Source organism: Hyla sarda, chromosome 8 (assembly GCF_029499605.1).
Source record: "Hyla sarda isolate aHylSar1 chromosome 8, aHylSar1.hap1, whole genome shotgun sequence".
Lineage (NCBI taxonomy): Eukaryota > Metazoa > Chordata > Amphibia > Anura > Hylidae > Hyla > Hyla sarda.
Window position 1 is genome coordinate 208,450,522 of NC_079196.1, and position 19,462 is coordinate 208,469,983.

At 43.1% G+C, this 19,462-nt stretch overlaps 1 protein-coding gene across 6 annotated transcripts in view; it reads right to left on the reverse strand.

Moving 5' to 3' along the window:
• The window catches only part of TNRC6A (trinucleotide repeat containing adaptor 6A), a 153,603-nt gene that overhangs the window by 49,462 nt on the left and 84,679 nt on the right, over positions 1 to 19,462 (reverse strand). For all 6 annotated transcript variants that reach the window (XM_056537166.1, XM_056537164.1, XM_056537167.1 and 3 more), the window contains one exon: positions 5,718 to 6,041. In XM_056537166.1, the coding sequence (XP_056393141.1) occupies positions 5,718 to 6,041 (324 nt within the window). The remainder of the gene's footprint in view (positions 1 to 5,717; positions 6,042 to 19,462) is intronic.

Below are 19,462 nucleotides of genomic sequence, written 5' to 3' on the forward strand. Positions count from 1 at the left end.
CACTATGACTGCGTGGACATCATTAAATACCAAAATAAAAAATATATTTAAGTTGTAACCTGATCTGGGATGTTGTTGTTTGTGCAGCTGTTTATGAGACATCCCTTTTCTCATTGTGCATTTCAATGTGGTCCTTTCATCCCCGGAAGGTGTACTGCAGCCAGAACCTTTTACTTTAACAGAGCCATGTTCCTCCTCCATGCATAAGCCAGATGGCTAAGGGCCAATGTGCAAGGGAAAAACCCAGCTCTGCAGCCCCCTCATGCCCAAGAGGTCGGAGAATAAATGACAGAACAGCAATAAGTCAACACCTTACGAGACAGGATCCCCCCTTAAAGCAATGCATATACACTTAGATGAACAAATGTTTGCAGTGATTTTCAACATTTCCTTTAGTGATTTCACATGTGGTGACAGTGTACAGTATTTAACTCTTCCTAGTATGAATGAGACTTAAAAGGGGAACTTTGGTACTTATCCCCCTATGCACAAGATTGGGGGTAAGTGTCTGATCGCTGGGAGACTTGACTTCTGGGACCCCCCGCGATCTCCTGCCCACCACCCCAGCTCTCCCCATGCGAGGAGCAGTTGTCTCCCTACCTTCAGGCATCTCTATGGGAGAGCTGGAGATACAGTGCTCTGGAGATGCAGTGCTCTCTTCTGTGATTATAGGATAAGTTGTTAAGTACCAGAGTTCCCCTTTAAAACTGCTTTGGGCTGAATACCTTACTGACATTACCGCAGCACAGTTCTTTTTACCCATTGCTTGAAGATTAGTTTAGTCCCCAAGTAACGGCTTTGTGTAAACATAGAAGTTGCTACATTTTTTGTAATACAAAGTATGTTCCCCATCAATTTCTCATGGGTTTCAAGATCTCTGCTATCAGTCATTCATTGCTTAGTTCCATGGAAAACAGATGTGTCCTTGGAGTTATCCAGGATTAGAAAAACATAGCTGCACCGCACCTGTCCTCAGGCTGAGTATGGTATTAAATTGCTACGGTTTTGTGATGCGGTTATTGACGCCCTGGTTGTACCTGTTAAAATTGCACAACCACATTGCAAAACTGCAGCCGTAAGTGGTAAAACGCATATGGTTTTTGTGATGTATTTTCCCCTGACCATAAGAACGCAATAAAAAAAGCTGAACGAAAACAAACACAAATTATATATAATATATATATATTAAAGACCGCATTGTGTAAACCTTGGAGAGATGGGGTATGTTGAGACAGGGAACGCACGGTGCCAAGGTATGACACTCACAAGTCCGACATACATTCTGTCCTCTTATTAGTGGGTCAGTGTTCTGCAGCCTGTGGCTCTCCAGCAGTTGCATAACTACAACTCTCACCGTAATAAGGGTACATTCAAATGGAAGAATTTCCGCACATCCACACCAATTCTGCGTCCGCATTAATTTGGGTGGTTTCTGGCTTGTGCAGATTTTGTGTGGAATCCGTGCAGAATCCATATGCTGAAATTCTAAAAAGTGTGAATGGGAGTGTGGAATCCATTGAAGTCTATTGGGCTTTAATTTCAAGAAAAACGATCAGCCTGTTCACCCAAACAAAACCCAATACACGGGGTTATAGTCTGGGTGAACAGGATGCTAATGAGGGGTCACTTATTTTAGTTCACTGGCTGCCGAAATATTTGCCTGTAAAGTTCCGGTATTTCATCCATGACTAGCGCTTTGAAGGCGTTGCCCCCGCCAGCTGGCCGCCTTTGCCTCCCGGTATGAACATCCTAAGCCCGCCCCCCGCTATTAGCACATTATCTTCAACTCCACATCCTAGTGACAAGGAGTCACAGGTCACGTGAGTGCAGAGCACATACGCGGGAAAATTTCAGACAGCAGAGCGCTCTCCTTACGCAGAGCTCTCACATCATCAGGACAGGAGAGCTGCTTGAAATCTGGGCTCACGTGGACTGTGACGTCACTAGGACGTGAAGTTGAACATAATGAATATGCTAATAGAGGGGGCGGGTTCACTCCGGAACGAAGTGGCGGGCAGCCGGTGGGGGCAACGCCTTCAAAGCGCTAGTCATGGATGAAATACCGGAACTTTACAGGCAAATATCTCGCAAGGGTTTCGTGTGGGTAAACAGGCTGCCCGTTTCTTTAATGTGAAAACCGTACAGAATTCCGCATGCGGAAATTCTGCTGTGTGAATATAGCCTAAGATTTGCAATTTTTTTTTTTTTTTTTTTTTTTAACAGCTGGAGAGCTACAAGCTGGGGATCACTGGTGTAAATGCACTGAAGAAAGCAAAAGAGAAAAAACTAATTGAAAAAATAAAATAAAAATAAAAAAACTGACCGATTAGGAATAAGAAAACCATCCTGCCCTATAATCTATGTAAATACAACAAACTGCACAGCCACTTATCATATCCACTAAGAAAAGGCTCTTCCAGAACATGTGATGGCACTTGTCAGCTTCCGGGCACTACATGAACTACACACCAAGCACACAGCCTATACATTATTAAAGGATTCAAAAAACAAGATCCACTAAGCTGCTTAGGATGTTCTACATCAGAGTGACCTCTTCTGTAAATGGACAGTGAATTCCTCATCAAAACTGATTTAATCAGGAAATATCCCACTGACTTCAATGGTCTGCCGCAGAAAGGGCACATAACTCTGCAAGGACATTTTCCTACACCCTAAGGGAAAGCTACGTAGAAAAGGAGGCATGAGAGACCCGCTATGCATATCCTCTCTTTCATTTAAAAGGGGTACTCCGGTGGAAAACTTTTCTTTAAAATAAACTGCTGCCAGAAAGTTAAACCGATTTGTAAATTACTTCTATAAAAAAAAAAATCTTAATCCTTCCAGTACTTATTAGCTGCTGAATACTACAGAGGAAATTCTTTTCTTTTTGGAACACCATGCTCTCTGCTGACATCTCTGTCCATTTTAAGAAGTGTCCAGAGTAGGAGAAAATCCCCACAGAAAACATATGCTGCTCTGGGCAGTTCCTAAAATTGACAGAGATGTCAGCAGAGAGCACTGTGCTCGTGATGTCAGTAGAGAGCTCTGTGTTCCAAAAAGAAAACCATTTCCTCTGTAGTATTTAGCAGCTAATAAGTACTGGAAGGATGAAGATTTTTTTTTAATAGAAGTAATTTACAAATCTGTTTAACTTTCTGGCACCAGTTGATTTAAAAAAAAAAAAAAAAAAAAAAAAAAGTTTTCCACTGGAGTACCCCCAAAGTTTCACTGTCAAAAGAAAGTTAAAGCGACAGTGACAGAAAATAGTCTCCTTCTACTGTAAAATTACAGCTCAAACAACACTGGACATAGCCTTACAGTTCTAATTTGTAGTTTTCCCAGTATCAGAGGGTCTAGCCAACCTGAGTATTTTACACACACATATATATATATATATACACATATATATACATATATATACATACACATATATATACACACACACACACACACACACACACACATATATACATACATACATACATACACATACATACACACAGTGGTCTCTCAAGTTACAATATTAATTGGTTCCAGGACGACCATTGTATGTTGAAACCATTGTATGTTGGGACCAGAACTCTATGGAAACCTGGTAATTGGTTCTATAGGAACCAAAATGTCATCCAAAAATAGGAAAAAGTCAGGATTAAAGAAAAAGTAGATAATATAGATAAAGCAAATCCTTACATATAAAAGAAAGAAAGATCTGCTGGGAGCTGTAAATCACTGTCTAGATCAGTGTTTCCCAAGCAGGGAGCCTCCAGCTGTTGCAAAACTACAACTCCCAGCATGCCTGGACAACCAAAGGCTGTCCGGGCATGCTGGGAGTTTTAGTTTTGCAATAGCTGGGGGCACCCTGCTTGGGAAACACTGATCTATGTAGAGGACAGGAGCTTCTTTGGGGTCCTGTACAGTGCACGCAATGTCCTTAAAAAGTAACATGGAGTCGCCCTCACCTGGTGTCTTAAGGAGCAGCTAACCCTGGTACAGGTAAAGAGTACAGGACATGTAATATCTTCCTGTAGTGTAGGGGGCGCTACCAGACACCAGTCAGTGCATACACTTCAGTAATACAGGTGTTTTACCAGTAAAATGTCCATTCTGATTGGTCAGTTCTTCCGGCCATTGACAGGTATCACAGATCTGGACTGTCTGTAGCATTGTATGTTGAGTCTGGTTTCAACTTACAATGGTCCTGAAAAGACCATTGTATATGTTGAAACTATTGTATGTTGAGGCCATTGTAAGTAGAGGGATCACTGTATGTATGTATATATATATATAGATATATAGATATATATAGATATAGATATAGAGATATAGAGATATATATAGAGATATAGAGATATAGAGATATATATATATATATATATATATATATATATATATATATATATAGATATAGAGATATATATATAGATATATATATATATATATATATATATATATATATATATATATATAGATAAAGAGATATATATATAGATATAGATATATATATATATATATATAGATATATCATGCCAGGCGGGGTAGACTATCCAGCCACTGTAGAGCACCTCTCTCCGATAAAACCACAGTCCCTCAAATATCAGACATGTGCAGCCCCTGGGACATAAGAGGAATCATCGGGTCTAAGAGGGCACAGATATGTCTGTGAAAGATGCCAAACTGAAACCAAGAGCAAAACAGACTATATATACTTATCTCCGAAATTTGTATGTTTAAAAAAGTAGTGCAGTGAAATGTATTTTACTATTGTCCCCGTCTGCCTTATAAGATAAACTCCTTTTCCTCCTCTCCTTCGTAGCTGTTAGTTCTGTTGAATAGTAGCCGGTCAATCTGCAGATCGTAGCGTCTACAGTGGGGCAAACAGACATTGTTGCTGGCCAATCACTGGACAAGGCTGGACACCATTGCGGCCAGTGATTGGCTTTGTGGTTCTGTGATGTCACGTCAATATCTCCAGCCGGCTCCAGAAAGCAGACACTGGGGACAATTGTAAAATACATTTAAATTGTCAATCCTTCTAAGCAGTTTCTTAGAGGATATCTTGCAAAAACGGAAAACCTAATATTTTTGCCTCATACTACATCCTAGTCTCCACTGCTTAAAGGTGTACTCCGATGTGTAAAAAAAATAAATACAATTTTTATTTTAAAATTTTTTAAATCAACTGGTGACAGAAAGTTAAACAGATTTGTAAATTACTTCTATTAAAAAAAATCTTTATTTTCCAGTACTTCTTAGCAGCTGTATGCTACAGAGGAAATGCTTTGCTTTTTGAATTTCTTTTTTTTTGTCTTGTCCACAGTGCTCTCTGCTGACACCTCTGTCCGTGTCAGGAACTGTCCAGAGCAGCATAGGTTTGCTATGGGAATTTTCTCCTGCTCTGGACAGTTCCTGATACGGGAATCAGGTGTCAGCAGAGAGCTCTGTGGACAAGACAAAAAAAAATTCAAAAAGAAAAGAATTTCCTCTGTAGCATACAGCTGCTAATAAGTACTGGAAGGATAAAGATTTTTTTTTTATAGAAGTAATTTACAAATCTGTTTAACTTTATGGCACCAGTTGATTTAAAAAAATAAAAATTAAAAAATAAATCCACCGGAGTACCCCTTTAACATATGACATCACTTTAAAAGATTTCAATGAAGAACAGAGTGAATAAGATAAATATATTAGAATTATTTTAGTATAATGTGCTTTATTACCTGGCTGATTTTCAGTCAGTGTGTGCTCCTGACACACTACAGTGCTGCTTTCTGACTCTTTGTTTAATACTTTAGTGGCTAAACCCAGATTGGCTGCTATGCCGGGAATCTGTTGCCCACGCTTCACAAGAGGCTTCTGTTCCTGGTGCCGAAATCGCGGTGGTACTTCACGGGGAGGAAAACGTGACAACAGTTGTTGCTGCTGCTGCTGCTGTGGACTGAGTGCTGTGGGCCGCTTGGCATTATTATTCTGAATGCTGGTTACGGTGGAAATGCCACTGTTACCATTGACAGGCTGAGGCTGGCTTAGTATTTGTTCTGGCACTGCGTGGTAAAGAGACAAGAAAGAACGACCGTAAATGATCATAATAATGTACAGATATAACACTGATTGGAATACAAGTGTTTAGAGGGGTTTGGCTGTCAGGGCATTATGGCACGTGTAGTTTTGCATCAACTAGAGCAGCGTCTCCCAACCAGGGTGCCTCCAGCTGTTGCAAAACTACAACTCCCAGCATGCCCGGACAGCCAAAGGCTTGTAGTGATCCCTTTATAGCAGTGTTTCCCAACCAGGGTGCCTCCAGCTGTTGCAAAACTACAACTCCCAGCATGCCCGGACAGCCAAAGGCTTGTAGTGTTCCTTTTATAGCAGCGTTTCCCAACCAGGGTGCCTCCAGCTGTTGCAAAACTACAACTCCCAGCATATCCGGACAGCCAAAGGCTTGTAGTGTTCCCTTTATAGCAGTGTTTCCCAACCAGGGTGCCTCCAGCTATTGCAAAACTACAACTCCCAGCAGCGCTGAAAAGTACAAAGTACACTAAATAAAACCAGTGATCTGCTCGCAGCTGCTCTCCAGGCTGTCTGGGCATGGTGGGAGTTGTAGTTTTACAATGGTTTAAAAGAGTGTTTCCCAACCAAGGTGCCTCCAGCTGTTTTAAAACTACAATTCCCAGCATGCCCGGACAGCCTTTGGCTGTCCGGGCATGCTGGGAGTTGTAGTTTTGCATCAGCTGGAAGCACCCTGCTTGGGAAACACTGCTCTAAAGGGAACACTACAAGCCCCAGCATGCCTAGCCACTACATATAACCAAAATACAGTTCTATTACACTGGATACAAACATTAGATTTGGTGTTCCGAAATGGATTTCTACATTCTGCACCGTTAACCATTCGTATGCCAGACGCTGAATTTATCTCTTGTTTTTCGGTAACTGTTGCCTTCGGCTGTCCAAGCATTATGGGAGTTGTAGTTTTGCAACTGCTGGAGGCACCCTGGCTGGGAAACACTGAACTAGACGAAGGCTGTCTGGGCATGCTGGGAGTTGTAGTTTTGCATCAGCTGGAGGCAGCCTGGTTGGGAAACAGTGTTCTAAAGGGAACACTACAAGCCCCAGCATGCCTAGCCACTACATATAACCGAAATACAGTTCTATTACACTGGATACAATCATTAGATTTGGTGTTCCGGAATAGATTTCTACGTTCTGCACCGGTAACCATTCGTATGCCAGACGCTGCATCTATCTCCTGTTTTTCGGAAACAGTTGCCTTCGGCTGTCCGGGCATGATGGGAGTTGTTTTGCAACAGCTGGAGGCACCTTGGCTGGGAAACACTGAACTAGAGAACCAAAAGGTTGGGAAACACTGGTATAGATGTACAAAACGAGTTAGTCAAGTCTTTATACATGTAAATTGCTTAGAACACAGTAGCTGAAAATGTAAATTTGTGTACCCCTACACATCATTGGCTGCACTCCTATGAAAACTCAATACATAGATGTACGTGCTGCGATAACATTGGAAGAGGAATACAGAACATCAACACGCATCCACATACGTCATGTAGTCACGACTAGTGATGAGTGGCAGGGGCCATGTTGGAATTTGCGATATTTCGCGAACATATGGACGAATATTCGTCCTATGTTCGTAAATTCTGCATATTCGTTCACTTTTTTTTCTCCATGCGAAATTCGTAATGAAATTCCCAAAGTGCGCATCTTTCAACTACCTTCCTATTGGTTGCTAGGGGTGTTGCTAACCTCTGTACAGTGGTCCCTCAACATACGATAGTAATCCGTTCCAAACGGACCATCGTTTGTTGAAACCATCGCATGTTGAGGGATCTGTGCAATGTAAAGTATAGGACAGTGGTCTCCAACCTGTGGACCTCCAGATGTTGCAAAACTACAACTCCCAGCATGCCCGGACAGCAAACGGCTGTCCTGGCATGCTGGGAGTTGTAGTTTTGCAACATCTGGACGTCCGCACGTTAAAGACCACTGGTATTGGAGGTTATACTCACTTGTCCCCGCCGCTCCGGACCGTCACCGCTGACCTGGATGTCACCTTCCATCACTGTCGCCGCGTCCCTGAGGTGTCACCGACGCTCCAGCATGGTCTCCGCTTCCCCAGCATCCTCGCTCTCCGTCGCCACCATCATGTCGCTACGCACGCCGCTCCTATTGGATGACGGGATGGCGTGCGCAGCGACGTGATGACGACGAAGGAGAGCGCCGACGATGCAGGGGATCCCGAAGAGGACACGCCGGAGCCCCGAGGACAGGTAAGTGATAGTCAGCGGAGCACACGGGGCACCGTAAACGGCTATCCGGCGGCAGCTGAAGCAGTCTGCGCTGCAGGATAGCCGTTTATGCGATGGCCCCGACATACTAAAGCATCATATGTTGATGCTGCCTCAGAGGCCATCGTATGTTGAAATTATCGTAAGTCGGGGCCATCGTAGGTCCGGGGGGAGGTCACTGTATTTGCATCCTTCTCATTGGTCCACAATCTAAAAGAAGGGAGGGATCAGTGTCCTCTGGTAGTGCCGATATTCGCAAATTTTGCATATTTGGCATATACAAAATATTCCCGCTCCATTGTTGCCTTCTTTGGACCACAAGCTGGAAGCAGGGAGGGATGATCACTTTTTATTTACACAATTCACATTGTTGTGATGTGTACTGTGGGAAGAAAAAAAAAAAAAAGAAAAAAAGAAAACAACAAATATTTGTCATAACGAATACAGTATATAGTGCTATATTCTAAATATTCGTGAAATCGCGAAGTGCCGAGATTCGCGGTAAAAATTCACAATTCAAATATTCGCACTGAACACTAGTCATGACCAATAGATGGTGGTTGAGTGTTCATCCTCAACCCGAATTTCTAGTAACCACTGCAGCAAAACAGAGGCTGAAAACGCAGTCATGGGTGTAAACAAGCCAACTCTGAGAACGCCACACAGACACAAAACAAAGAGACAGCGCCACACAAACAATCACAGGCTGGAGGAGGGCACAGCTACCCACAATACCGTGCGGGCGACAACCTATAGCCTTCTCTGTACTGCTGATCAGACTTCACCCCGGTCACCTCTGGGCCACAGCGACAATTTCACAGCCGAGTGGAAGTCTCAAAAATGAAGTGTCAGGAAAGAGATTACACTGACAACTCCGTCCGTCAGTAAGCGAAATGCATAACCGAAGTGCAATTTACGCTAAAATATTCAGTCGGGCATGACAAATCCTGAGCCTGGCTTTGCTGCAGAGGGCCTATGGTTTTATCATAGGAGTTGGAGATTTCTATATGTAAATTTATGAATAAATAAACATAATGTAACCTTAAAAAACAAGCAAAAAACAACAAAGAGTGCACCATAGTTATTAATGTCCTGTACTAACGTACTACAGCCCACTCCATCCAAATACAGATCGTTGTAAAACGCACCATGTATAAGCAACTCCAACATTGCTCACCCAAGTCCGGGTGCCACATACATCAAACTACATACAAATGGGGAAACCATGAGATTTCTTAAAATTTCGTCACCTAAGCCAAGACGGCGGACACCTACCTTTTCGGGTCATTTGCACGTATGTGGGGCTGTAGATGCCGCTGCTTGCGTCTAGACTAGTGGCTGCTGTATGTAACACTGCTTTAGGATGATGATTTTATCCCTACAAATGCAAGTCAACGCCCAAAAAATTTGGCAGCATCACAGGGCCCTCGCTTTCCTTGTGAATAAACCAGAAACAGAGCATGACAAGCCCCAAAGCTGTATATAAACAGAACCACTAAAAACCTAATGTCACAAACGTAATATGCTAAAGGCGATCTGCAAACTACAACTCCCAGCAGCACTGAAATGCACAAAGTACGGTATACTAAATAAAATCAATGATCTGCTCTCCAGGCAGTCTGGGCATGCTGGGAGTTGTAGTTTTACAATGGTTTAAAAGTGTTTCCCAACCAGGGTGCCTCCAGCTGTTGTTGCTGGGAGTTGTAGTTTTACAACAGCTGGAGGCACCATGGTTGGGAAACACTGGTTTAAATTATTATTTTTTTTTTTTTTAAATCACACCAAATAAAATAAAACCAGTGATCTGCAAGCAGCTGTCAGGGCATGCTGGGAGTTGTAGTTTTACAATGGTTTAAAAGTCTTTCCCACCCAGGGTGCCTCCAGCTGTTGTAAAACTACAACTCCCAGCAGCACTGAAATGCACAAAGTATACTAAATAAACCAGTGATCTGCAAGCAGCTGTCGAGGCATGCTGGGAGTTGTAGTTTTACAATGGTTTAAAAGTGTTTCCCAACCAGGGTGCCTTCAGCTGTTGTAAAACTACAACTCCCAGCATGCCTGGACAGCCTTCGGCTGTCCGGGCATGCTGGGAGTTGTAGTTTTACAACAGCTGGAGGCACGCTGGTTGGGAAACACTGGTTTAAATGTTTTTTTTTTTTTTTTTTTTTAAATCACACCAAATAAATAAAACCAGTGATCTGCAAGCAGCTGTCGGGGCATGCTGGGAGTTGTAGTTTTACAATGGTTTAAAAGTATTTCCCAACCAGGGTGCCTCCAGCTGTTGTAAAACTACAACTCCCAGCATGCCCGGACAGCCGAAGGCTGTCCGGGCATGCTGGGAGTTGTAGTTTTACAACAGCTGGAGGCACCCTGGTTGAGAAACACTGGTTTAATTTTTTTTTTAAAAGCCACAACTGCTGTGTCCCATGTGCAGGGCTGTAGGTAAACACCAAACTTTGTAAAGACTCTGAATGACTAGAAGCTATTTCAAGCCATAATATTTCCTGAGCTTCCATATCCAGCCGTGAGTCACGGGACAGGCATGTACACAGCACAAAACTTATGTGGAGGGGGCAGAGCGGCATCACTCCCTACTGCTAGGACTGCTGTCCCATCTCATGTAATCCTCATTACCCTGCAAAAACAAACAACCTAAAGCTCCGTCATTCAACGTGGGGACATAAAATCCACAACACAAGCAGAATCTCGCCTGTTCGGCCTTTCTAAAAGGCTGGAAAATCCCCTCGCAATAGCACAAAAAAAAATAACACAACAAGCAAGCTGCTCCCCTGCGGCGCTTCCTATGTTGCCAGACAAGCTTTACCTTATACTGGCCGGCGTACGGTTACGCACAATGCACAGCCTTTTGTTTATAATTATGGCTTTACGGGGCTGCCTTATTAGAAATACGCCTATAAAAAAAAGTGAATGCAGAGATGCACATTGCTCGCAGCATCTCCTGCCAAAAGGCTTTAGCGCGTTTCACTCTGATCCGGGAAGCAGCACAGTCACAGTACAGAAAAAAAAAAGACAGAAAGGGCAACACAGACACAACAAACCTGACGGAAAGCCAAAAAAAAAGCCTCCAGGACACTGGCTGAAACGCGGCGATCCAAGGAAAGACGTTTCCAACTCCTGTTGCTTTCCCACTCTGCAGATTTCATGAGAAAATGGAGGAGAAGCATGGTGTCATTTTACTCCTGTGAAAGCCCTGCTTGCCAACTCCTCCTGATGGAGGGGCCCGTTCGGACAAATTCTCCCTCCCTTCTAATAAATAACGGCAGCTGTCTGAGCATTAATACTGCTGGTAAAAACAGCTCTATCAGGGAGGCTACGGGCACAGGCTGCAGCAGACAAGGCTGTGCCGTAACGCCACGCTCCTGCCGAAAGAAAAAAAAAAAGGTGGGAGGAGGGGCTGACAGTTCAGGAATGCTGAAGGGCACACGGAGGAAGTCTGGCTTCAGAGCTGACAGGTAATGTGCCGCTGCACTAGAAATTTCACTGCAAAAAAAAAAAAAAAAATTAAATTAAATTTTTTTTTTTTTATAAAAAAATGTCTGCAACCCCTGGTCCTGGCTATCCGCTCTCCTCTGGGAAAAGCGAATGCCAGGCGATTAACTCAATGAAGCCAGAACTGCAGAGCCTGGCTACAGGCGGCCATTTTCATATATGTCGGGCGCTTCAGATCCATTCTCCGCCGACCGCAGGGAGGATTTAACCCCCAAGTCAAGCGTTTCAGTGCAGAGGACGCTGATCAACTTCCGAATAATTACAAAATGCCACAATGCTCAAGGAGGCGAACTCCTAGTGGCTTCCTGACGAACGAGAACGGTTTCATAGCTAAAAGCCTAACAATACTCAAGTGTGGCAAGTGTTATTACTACGCTACAAAAGAATAGTCAACAATGATAACCTCAAATAGCTTGTCAAAGCGGATGTAACGTCCATTTACATTGTACAGTGATCCTTCCACTTACAATGGCCTCAACATACAATAGTTTCAACATACAATGGTCTTTTCTGGACCATTGTAAGTTGAAACCAGACTCAACATACAATGTATGGACAGTCCAGATCTGTGATACCTGTCAGTGGCTGGAAGAACCGACCAATCAGAATGGGCAATTTACTGGTAAAACACCTGTATTACTGAAGTGTATGCACTGACTGGTGTCTGGTAGCGCCTCCCTACAGTACAGGGAGGTATTACATGTTCTGTACACTTTACCTGTATTACTGAAGTGCATGCACTGACTGGTGTCTGATAGCGCCCCCTACAGTACAGGGTGGTATTACATGTTCTGTACTACTATTTACCTGTATTACTGAAGTGCATGCACTGACTGGTGTCTGGTAGCGCCCCCTACAGTACAGGGAGGTATTACATGTTCTGTATTCTTTACCTGTACCAGGGTTAGCTGCTCCTTTGGACACCAGGTGAGGGCGGCTCCATGTTACATTTTTAGGACATTGCGTGTACTGTACAGGACCCGGAAGAAGCTCCTGTCCGCTACATAGACTAGTTTTTCCCCGAGCAGGGAGCCCCCAGCTGTTGCAAAACTACAACTCCCAGCATGCTGTCCGGGCATGCTGGGAGTTGTAGTTTTGCAACAGCTGGAGGCTCCCTGCTCGGGAAACACTGACAGACTGATTTACAGCTCCCAGAAGATCTTTATTACTTTTATATGTAAGGATTTGCTTTATCTCTATTACTTATCTAATTATTTTTCTTTAATTCTCACTTTTTCCTATTTTTGGATGACGTTTTGGTGCCTTTAGAACCAATTACCAGGTTTCCATAGAGTTATGGTCTCAACATACAATGGCCGTCCCAGAACCAATTAATATTTTAACTTGAGGGACCACTGTACTTATCTTTAAAACATAATCTTACAGGGAAGTAATAGCTAGATAATAAAATATATCCAATTGTCTAAATCTATCCTAAAAATGCTATTCTGTAGTATAGGGGCTCTCTGGGATTTTACCATTAAAGGGGTACTCCAGCAAAAAACATCTTACCCCTTATCCGAAGCATAGGGTATAAGATCCGTGCACGGAGTGATCTTCGCTTCGTAACGGATGACTGGCGACTACAACCGCTACGCCCGCTCCATTCATGTCTATGGAAGGAGGTGTGGTGGCTACGTACTAGCCGTCATGCCCCATCCCATAGACATGAATGGAGGGGGCGTGGTGTGACATCACGGAACAAGGAAACCCCAAGCTTCCGTGTTCCGGACGCCACAGCTGCCGGCCTGGAGATCCACGCGATCAAACTTTGGATAGGGGAGCAGATGTTTTTCGCCAGAGAACCCCTTTAAAGAGCTTGTCCAGGATTAGAAAACCAGTTGATTTCTTCCAAAAACAGCACTACCCCTGTTCTCAGGTTATGTGTGGTATTGCAGCTCAGTTCCATTGAAGTGAATGGAGCAAAGTTGCAATACCACACACAACCTAAGGACATGAGTGGTGCTGTTTTTAGAATTTACTCTGTTATTTATTGCTGGATAACTCCTTTAATAATGGCCTATCCGTCAATATCCGATTTGAAGACTTTAAAGGGGTACTCTTTTTTCTAAATCAACTGGTGCCAGAAAGTTATACAGATTTGTAAATTACTTCTATAAAAAAAAAAAATGTTATCCTTCCAGTACTTATTAGCTGCTATATACACTAGAAAATTATCTTTTTTGATTTCTTTTTTTCTGTCCACAGTGCTCTCTGCTGACACCTCTGTCCATATCAGGAACTGTCCAGAACAGGAGCAAATCCCCACAGCAAACCTATGCTGCTCTGGACAGTTCCTGACACGGACAGAAGTGTCAGCTTAGAGAACCGTGGACAGAAAAAAAAATAAAGAAATTCAAAAACAAAAAGATCTTTCTCTGTAATATACAGCCACTAATAAGTACTGGAAGGATTAAGATTTTTTTTTTAATAGAAGTAATTTACAAATATGTTTAACTTTCTGGCACCAGTTGATTAAACATTTTTTTTCCCCACTGTAGTACCCCTTCAACCAATCAGAAGCAATTTGGCCCCTTAAATGTTTATCATGCACAGCGCCATTCATTTTGTAGTGGCCACACCTGGTACTGCAGTTCAGTCCCATTATCTATCTATCACCAGTCTCGATTGATAGATTATTTCCTATACTCAAACATTTAGAGATCTATGAAGCAAGGTTGGTAGGGTGGTGAGAAGCTGCGATGAGACCGCCCATATGACTCGTAGTTCCGGCAGCATGAAAGCGACGACAGGTTACCTTTAATATTTATCAACCTAATTGGCCATCAGGGAATGCTGGGAATTGTAGTTTTGCCACAGCTGGAAACCCACAAGGTGGAGCACACTGGAGCACATCAGAGCAGAGCATATTGGGAGTATTTCTGCAATAGCTGGAGGGACAGAAATTGGAGAACATAATACTAAGCCACTGTTTTTCCAACCAGGGTGCCTCCAGCTGTTGCATAAGTTACAACTTCCAGGATGCCCAGACAGCCTTCGGCTGTCCAGGCATGCTGGGAGTTGTAGTTTTGCAACAGCTGGAGGCACCCTGGTTGGAAAAACAGAGGCTTCCTATAATTCCTCAATTTGGGTGGTCCCAATCATTGTATGTGTCGGCTGAATACACTGGAAACGGCATGAAGGTGACCTTCACAACCACACACACACACACACACACACGATGGAGGCGGCTGCTACCCACCCATGGTGGACGGGTCACAAGATAGGGATGATTCAATAGAGGTCTTGACCCTTCCCTGAAGTTCTCTCTTATCTGGTTTTACCAGGATATTTTTAATAAAAAACCTTAATTAGTTTTTGATCTAAGGTTACAAAACAAAGCGTAAAACCTTATTTCCTTATTTTGTCTACCGAGCTCTCATTTTCTTGCCTCACAACCTGATTTCCTAATGGACCCTTTAAAGCAGAATTTCGGTATCAGAAAAATTGTAATTAAATAAGACTTTCATCCCAAGAAATTGCACTGGCCTCAGAATGCTTTTCTTGAATTACGGGATCACAGAAGGGGTGCACAAATGGAAAAACGTAACGTTTAAAAGGAGATATCAAGTGCTGAAAAAATTATCCCCTATACTATGGCTAAGTTTCGAGGGGGTTAAGGGGTTCGACCGCTGGACCCCCCCCCCCCGCGATCTCCTGTACGGGGCCCCAGCTCGCTGGCCAGATAGCGGGTGTTGAACACCACACGAAGCAGCAGCCAACACGCCGCCTGAATATATCGCTATGGCAGAGCCGGAGATTGCCGAAGGCAGTGATCCGGCTCTGCCATAGAGTTGTATTGAGGGGGCGTGTCAGCCGCCGCCTCGTGAGGTCGTCAACACGCCGCCTTCCGCGGGCTGCCGGGGCCCCATACAGGAGATCGCGGGGGGCCCCAGCAATCTGAAGCTTATCCCCTATCCTAAGGATAGGGGATAAGTTTTCAGCACTGGATTTCTCCTTTAATAAAGTGCCGTTAAACATATAAACCCCACTAACACATGAAAACAAGAAAATGAGACAAGGACCACACTCAGATCAATGCCACAGGTGGATGTGCAAGAACAAAGCACACAGTCATGAGGCCCTAAACAACCAGTGGAAACCAGGGATACAGGAGGGGAGATGTGGTGAAGCTATCCCTTCTCGCTCAGGGACTGTCTGAGCACTCGCCTTAAAAAAGACGACCCATGCCCCAGTCTACCCCTTGGTCAATCCCTAGGTATCCCTATTGCACATTTATCCTCAAAACAGCACAATACCTTTCTCCCACATATGGCGGGTTCATCAGGGGCAAAAAAAAAAAACTGTGCAAACAGCAATTCAATGATTAGGTCCAACATACATTTAAAATACACAGGCTTTCGCTCAAGTAATGATAATAGTGAAAGTCCAACAATGTGCAAAAGCAAGCAAGTCAGTGTAAAAGTACTGTATAAAGTGCTAGGTCATACACTCAACGAGAGCCCCATGCGACCGCAGTATATATCACATGTGGGGAATCAGTACAGCAACACCCAGGAGCAGAGCCCTGCCCCAGGTCGCACTACTCACATAACCGGATACCCGCAGTGGCGGTCAGAGAGATGTTGCCCTCTGCAGTGGCAGAATCCCCAGACTACGGAATCAATTCCTCGCTGTGAGTGAAAGCCTGTGTATTTTAAATGTATGTTGGACATAATCATTGTATTGCTGTTTGCACACTTTCTTTTTGCCCCTGATGAACCTGCCATATGTGGGGGAAACACGTTGGGCTGTTTTGAGGATAAATGTGCAATAGGGATACTTAGACATTGACCAAGGGGTAGACCGCGGCAGGGGTCGCCTCTTTTTAGGGAGAATGCTCCGACAGTCCCTGAGCGAGAAGGGGTAGCCTCACTACATCTCCCCTGTGAGGGCGTAATAGGGTATTACTTTCACCATCACGGCCCATACGTCCTACATCATCTCCCGTATCCCTGGTTTCCACTGGTTGTTTAGGGCCTCATGACTGTGTACTTTGGTCATGCACATCCACCTGTGGCATTGATCTGAAAATTGTCCTGGTCTCATTTTCTAATTTTCATGTGTCAGTGGGGTTTATATGTTTTGCAGCACTTTATTAAATGTTAAGTTTTACCATTTGTGCACCCCTTCTGTGATCCCTTGCTTACTTTTGGGCATATTTGGTGTTTTGCACCATTTGTAAATCATTTTCTGTGAATTGATTTTTCTTGAATTATGCCTGACAGGAGGTTGTGTAGTCCTCTCATTTTTAGTGTGGTGTTGTCTCAGCAGCTCCCCGGCTCGTCCTTCACTGCAGACATGAAATTGTGTAGTCCACTCTCTCCTGACAGGAAGTTCTGTAGTCCTCTTAGTCAATATGTTGTGTTAGCAGATCCACGGCTCCTCCCGCTCTACTGAAACATCCTGTCGTCTCGGGAGGCGTGGCTTGATTTATTTATTTTTTTCTAGACCAAGCAGCACCCACTGTTTGATGTCATCACTTCAGCCCCTACAGCTTAAATTATCTCCCTGTTATATACATATATATCTCTCTATTAGTACATTTAGGGAAGAATTAGGTGCGTTTACAGCATGCTGCCTTGTGTTAAACAATGCAACAGGCAGAGGAGCAGACAGAATGAATAGCAGAGGCTGCAACCTCACTGACAATGTTCTATGCTTCTGCAGCTTCAATATGTCCAAGTACCCTTTTTAAATATTCATAACATTATCTATAGGTTGTATTAGACAGCAAACCAGGTAGGAGGGTACTAGGAAAACCCTTGGTTGCTTAAAAAAAAAACAAAAAAAATAAAACAATTATTCCTAGACCGGTGTTCCCCAATCTTTAGCTCTCCAGCCGTTGCAAGACTACAGGGCATGCTGGGAGTTATAGTTTTGCAATAGCTGGAGAACAACAGGTTAGGAAATCATTGTCCAAGAGAAAAAATAGCCATAAAGTGTAAAAGGGGAAAATAATGCAAAAATAATGCTCCGCTCTTGCTTTAATTGTCTTAAGCTTCAATACGCATTTCTGGCGCTTGCACCATTTTCATCAGTAATTTTTTTAGGAACAAGTGTCGTGTACAATGGCTTCTCACAAGGGTCACTAAACATTAATCTCTGATCCAGATCAAAGGCATCTGGCATATATAGCACTTGTGTGTATGCAGCTTTAATGGTTTGTCATGTGGTTACTTCTCTCTAGAACGCCAAGTGCCGAAACTTAGAATGTGCTTGTACTTCAGAAAGCAAGTCACTGTTTTAGCCTCGAAGGATTAACAGCTCCTGTAGTTTACAGCATCCAGATCCCATATCCAAGGGACGTCGCAGAGATGCAAGAGTGGAAACACATTATTGCAGTTACATCCTGTACAGACACTTATCTGCATGAAGCACATTTACTTGGTCAGCAACAAATCAACCCCGACTCATTGGTTGGCAGGACAAGGTTGGCAGGACAATGGCCAAAAGCGGCATTCTTCCCTCCATTAACAAAAAGGCTGACAATAGAAAACTTCCCACTCCCAGGGGAGTCTACCGAGAAGTTTGTGTAGTCCAAGTCTTACAGGAAGATGAAGAAACAAGGAAGAAAAAGATAAGCAGGGTCTGTATCCTGAGGCACAGCTTATTCTGCACACCACTATCTTTCCCGATCCCTATACACACACACGCACGCACACTCAAACCAGAGTGTGCATTTGTTGCACGCTTGGAGAAGAGAGAAATTAGCTGCCAACCGCTGTGAAGACACCCGTGCTCCTACTAAGCTTAGGAGTCCAGTGGGCGGTCCTGTTAAGTGATGGTTGACACGTCTACACAGCTCCGCCTGCCTATCACTCAGTGGACTCTTAACCGCTTAAGGACATACGTAGTAAATGCATGGCGCTGCAGCAAGTAACTTCACACACAGCGCTGTACATTTATGGCGCGGCTATGAAGAGAGTAGATAAGATCAGCCAAGGTGGCAGACCAAGGTTCCCTCAGCTGCCTCTGCCCCTCTCCCGCCCTCCAGCAGAGCAAAAGATTAGAAGCTTAAAAATATATATATAAAATAATTGTGAATAAGCCCCATCCCCCGATAAACGTTTAAATCACACCTTTTTCCCCAATTAAAAAAGCGTAATAATTTATTTAAAAAAAAAAAAAAAAAAAGCTATAAAAATATAATGTTAAAGGGGTATTCCAGGCAAAACCATATTATATATATATATATATATATATAAATAAATATAATATATAAATATAATATATATATAAATCTCTCTCTCTCTCTCTCTCAAACAAAACGACAGATCACGGCACAACAAATAAGCCCTCACACATATGGAAAAATGAGAAAGTTAGAGGTGGTCAAAATAGGGAAATTTTAAACAATGATTTTGTAAATAAAGGTTGATATTTATTAAAAGGAGTACAATAAATAGAAAAGTATGTTACAATGGGAATAATTTGAATCCTATTGACCCACAGAATAAAGAAAACATGTCATTTTTACCGTTAAGTGTACAGTGTGAAAACTAATAAAGATATAGATATGAGATAGATAGAAAACTAAATCCCCCAAACTATATATATATATATAGATATGAGAGACAGAAAGAAAACTAACTCCCCAAAATTTGCAAAATTGTGATTATCGTTTATTCCTTACACAAAAAAAAAAA